This window comes from Entelurus aequoreus, linkage group LG11 (genome assembly GCF_033978785.1).
Source record: "Entelurus aequoreus isolate RoL-2023_Sb linkage group LG11, RoL_Eaeq_v1.1, whole genome shotgun sequence".
Classification (NCBI taxonomy): domain Eukaryota; kingdom Metazoa; phylum Chordata; class Actinopteri; order Syngnathiformes; family Syngnathidae; genus Entelurus; species Entelurus aequoreus.
The window spans coordinates 15,831,871-15,836,870 of record NC_084741.1 but is presented as its reverse complement, the minus strand read 5'-3'; the positions used below and the strand labels follow the sequence as shown (position 1 = coordinate 15,836,870).

Here is a 5,000-nt window from a genome sequence, read left to right as displayed (position 1 = left end):
ACAGTTTAACATGTTTTAATGTACTTCTTATACACATTAAAGTATGCTGTGTCAATAGATCTGCTACTAATTATTCAACATCTTTTAAACACGTTTTTATTTGATGTATCATCATTTATTACGGATTATTCAACATGTTTTTAAACTCGTTATCATTGTAGCTTTTTTATTTAAATATATCATCATTTGTTACTGATTATTTAACTTGTTTAAAGACTTTATAATGGCATATTTTTATTAAAATATATCATCATTTATTACTAATAATTTAACATGTTTAAAGACTTTATAATGGCATATTTTTATTAAAATATATCATCATTTATTACTAATAATTTAACATGTTTAAAGACTTTATAATGGCAGCTTTTTATTTGAATATATCATCATTTATTACTAATAATTTAACTTGTTTAAAGACTTTATAATGGCATATTTTTATTAAAATATATCATCATTTATTACTAATAATTTAACATGTTTAAAGACTTTATAATGGCATATTTTTATTAAAATATATCATCATTTATTACTAATAATTTAACATGTTTAAAAACTTTATAATGGCAGCTTTTTATTTGAATATATCATCATTTATAACTAATAATTTAACATGTTTAAAGACTTTATAATGGCATATTTTATTCAAATATATCATAATTTATTACTAATAATTGAACATGTTTAAAGACTTCATAATGGCAAATTTTTATTCAAATATATCACCATTTATTACTAATAATTTAACATGTTTAAAGACCTTATAATGGCATATTTTTATTTGAATATATCATCATTTATTACTAATAAATTAACATGGTTTGAACACGTTATATTAGCAGTTTTTATTCGATATATCATGATTTATTACTGATTATTTCACATATTTTATTCACTTTATTATAGCAGATTCTTATTTAAATATATCATGATTTATTAGTGATTATTTAACATATTTTAAACACTTTATCATGGCAGCTTTTTATTTAATTTGTTTAATGATTTATTAGGGATTATTTAACATATTTTAAACACTTTATCATGGCAGCTTTTTATTTAATTTGTTTAATGATGTATTAGTTATTATTTAACATGTTTTTCAAACCACTTGCCATTTTTTGTGACTCTTATTGGATTTAAATGTAGTGTATTTACACTCTTATTGGTGATGATTGAACACTTAAAGTGGTTTTAATAATCGCTGAGTGTATGAACTCCAGTTTGACACTAGGCAGTGTCTCCTTTTCTTTGATGATGTCATTGTTTTGAATGATGTTCTGGCACACAAAACAATTTCATATTAGGTTAGAATTCCCCTAAAATTTCCCAGCACAGACAATTTGGCTTCCATTCGTCCTTAAAAGTTCTTTTAATGCATCTGATATTGAAGTGTTCAATATGTTTATGATATAGTAGTCATGTTTTTATGCTGGTGGAACTTGGCAGCTTGTACTTTCACTTTGAGTCTGCAGGCTGCAGCAGGATTTTATTGGCAAATAAAACATTTGAATGTTTGCGTCACTGCTGATGGACGCAAAACTTCAAAGTCAAAAAGTTGACATGCATTTAATAATAAGCCATCACTCGGGTCAAAAAGGTTGTTTATTGCTGTGTGGAAGTGTGTGTGTGTGTGTGTGTGTGTGTGTCTTGGGTGGGATAGTGTTGTTTGTGCTCCTGAGACCCCCCAAATGGAAACGTTTTGGCGCTCCCTTCCTCAACACCTCCTCCTCCTCCTCCTCCTGGTCACCAGGATGGTTCAATGTTTTGGTTCCTCTGCTTCCAAATTTAGTTTAATTCCCTCACAGGAACTGTTTCCTTCCTCTGGCTCTCTCTCTCTCTCTCTCTCTCTCTCTCTCTCTCTCTCTCTCTCTCTCTTTCTCTCTCTCTCTTTCTCTCACATACACACACACTCTTTGAAATCCCTAATTTATCAATGATAATGATCAAACTTCTTTTTTCTTTACAGTTAGTGAATAATTTTAGAAAATTATTCACAATAGTAAAAAAAAAAAAAAAAAGGATATAATTCCAAAATGGTTACATAATTTTTAAGTTTTACCAAATATGCAATTATTATTTAAAAAAAAAAAAAAAAAAAGAAATAAAGAAAAAGTATTTATTTTATAAAATGATTATATTATTTTCTAAAATATTTGCAATTTTACAAAGTGATTATATAATGTTATAAAATAATATTGTGTATACAATTATTAATTAATTTGACAACATTATGAAGTATTTTTTTGGATTATTTATAGTTGAATTAAATATTTTATAATTTTATGAAGTCACATTGCTGTAAAAACATTTTTATAAAATGATTATATCATTTTCTAAAATATTTGTCATTTTAAAAAGTGACAACATAATTTTATAAAATAATATTATATATAAAATAATTATTTAATTCGACAACATTATGAGGTATTTTTATTTATTTATTTATTTATAGTTTAATTAAACATGTGATAATTTTATGATATCATATCGCTGTAAAATGTATTTTATAAAATTATTATATTATTTTCTAGAATATTTGTAATTTTATAAAGTGACAACATAATTTTATAAAATAATATTATACATAACATTATTATTTAAATTGACAAAATTATGATGTTTTTTTTTATATATAGTTGAATTAAATATTTTATCATTTTATGATGTCGTATCGCTGTAAAGAATATAATTAGTTTATAAAATGGTTTGATAAGTTTATAAAATAATATTATACATAACATTATTATTTAAATTGACAAAATTATGATGTATTTTTTTATAGTTGAATTAAATATTTTATAATTTTATGAAGTTGTATCGCTGTAAAGAATATAATTAGTTTTATAAAATGGTCAGATAAATTTATAAAATAATTTATGACTTTACAAAATTACAATGTAATTTTAAAAATCATATTATAATTTATAAAATTATGATATGATTTGACATGTTTCTTTTATTATTTATAACTGTGTTCAATATTTGATCATTTTATGAAATCATATTATGGTTGTAAAATATGATTTATTTTATAAAATGGTCATAAAATTTTATAGAATCATTATTATAAAATTACAATATTTTATATAATGATTTTAAAAAGTATGATATCATTGGACACATTTATGACGTTTTTAAAAAAAAAAAAGTTATAATTGTAATATATGATGTTATGTCGTAAAAATGTGTATTATTTTATAAATTGCTCATATAATTTCACACAATAATACATCATTTTCAAAATTACAATTCATTTTTTGTTTTTTAAAATAATACTATATTTTATAAAATCATTATATAATTTGACAAAATTGTGAAGTAAATTTTAAAAACTATTAATAACTTTATAGAAAAATTTTGGATTTTACAAAAATCACAATATAATTTTATAAAATTATATTATATCATTTGACAATTTTTTTAAAAAATTAGTTATAATTGTAATAAATGATGTTATCATTTTATGAAGTCATTGTCGTAAAAATGTTTAGTATTTTATAAATTGCTCATATAATTTCATACAATAATACATAATTTTCAAAATTACAATACTTTTTTTTAATATAAAATAATACTATAATTTATAAAATAATTTTACAATTTGACAAAATTGTGAAGTAAATTTTAAAAACTATTTATAATTTTATTGAATTATTTTATCAATCTATGAAATCCTTATACAGCTGTAAAAAAATTTGATTCATTTGATAAAATATTTATATAATTAAATTTTGGATTTTACAAAAATCACATTATCCTTTTATAAAATGATATTATAATTTATAAAATTATATCATTTGACAAATTCATGACGCATTTTTAAAAATTAGTTATACAGTAATTGTAATACATGTTATCATTTTATAAAGTCATTATGTCGTACATTTTTTTGTTATTTTATAAATTACTCATATAATTTCATACAATAATACATCATTTTCAAAATGACAATACTTTTTTTTTTTAAATAAAATAATACTATAATTTATAAAATAATTTTATAATTTGACAAAATTGTGAAGTAAATTGTATTATAATTTATTGAATTACTTTGTCAATCTGTGAAATCCTTATACAGTTGCAAATGGTATTCATTTATTTGATAAAATATTTATATAATTTTTTAGAATAATTTTGGATTTTACAAAAATCCTTTTATAAAATGATCTAATTCATAAAATGATGATATCATTAAATAAAAACATTTAAATAATGATTTATAATTGTGTTCAATGGTTTTACACTTTCATAATATAATTATATTGTTTAAAAATTGTATTTAGTGATGGTTTTGTACTTTTATAATATCATTATATTGTTTAAAAATTCTATTTAGTGATACTTTTTTTTAAATACATGACTAAGTAAAAATCATTATTAGTTTGATGTTATCATATTTTTTCCTGTCTTATTGTTTCCCTGAGAGCTTCCTGCCTCTTTGCTTCGTGTGTGTGCGTGTGTGTATCACAATGTGTGTGTGTGTGTGTGTGTCTGAGATAATCACGCTCTTCCTCTCCATCAGTGTTGATTTTATCATCTCCCCCTCTTTGTTTCCTCTTTTCACGCCTTATCAGGCTCCGCCCACATCTCCTGTTATCTTATCTTAGCTCATGCGGCCGCCTTCCATGACTTTTTTCTCCCCCGCCTCCTCTAACTTTCCCTCAAAGTGCAGATTCCCCTCGCCATCTTTCCTCGACTAATCAAAGTTCTCCCCTCCTCCTCGTCTGTCAGGCGACCTCTCAAAGCTCGGCCATGTTGACCAGTGAGGGGGCGCACACCGTGGAGCAGGACGACGCCCACCGCGCCGCCAAGACGGCCGCCGCCGCTGGCTCGGACGGCGCCGAGACGGCCAGCGACTCCGAAGTGGACATGGACGCCGACGAGGCGGACATGTCTCGCTGGACGGAGGCGGAGTTTGAGGAAAAGTGCACGTACATCGTCAAGGACACCATGTGGGAGGCGGGGCCTGACGCCGAGGCCGCCGCCAACGTCACCAGGGC

The 5,000-nt window shown here is 25.1% G+C and overlaps 2 protein-coding genes across 2 annotated transcripts in view; one reads left to right on the top strand and one right to left on the bottom strand.

The window, feature by feature from the left end:
• atg5 (ATG5 autophagy related 5 homolog (S. cerevisiae)) overlaps positions 1–5,000 on the bottom strand; it is a 190,148-nt gene that overhangs the window by 44,080 nt on the left and 141,068 nt on the right. The gene's annotated exons all lie outside the window — the stretch shown is intronic.
• The window catches only part of prdm1a (PR domain containing 1a, with ZNF domain), a 14,682-nt gene that overhangs the window by 1,888 nt on the left and 7,794 nt on the right, over positions 1–5,000 (top strand). The window contains exon 2 of the mRNA XM_062062606.1: positions 4,732–5,000. This exon is cut by the window's right edge and continues 55 nt beyond it. Coding sequence (XP_061918590.1) covers positions 4,732–5,000 — 269 coding nt within the window. The remainder of the gene's footprint in view (positions 1–4,731) is intronic.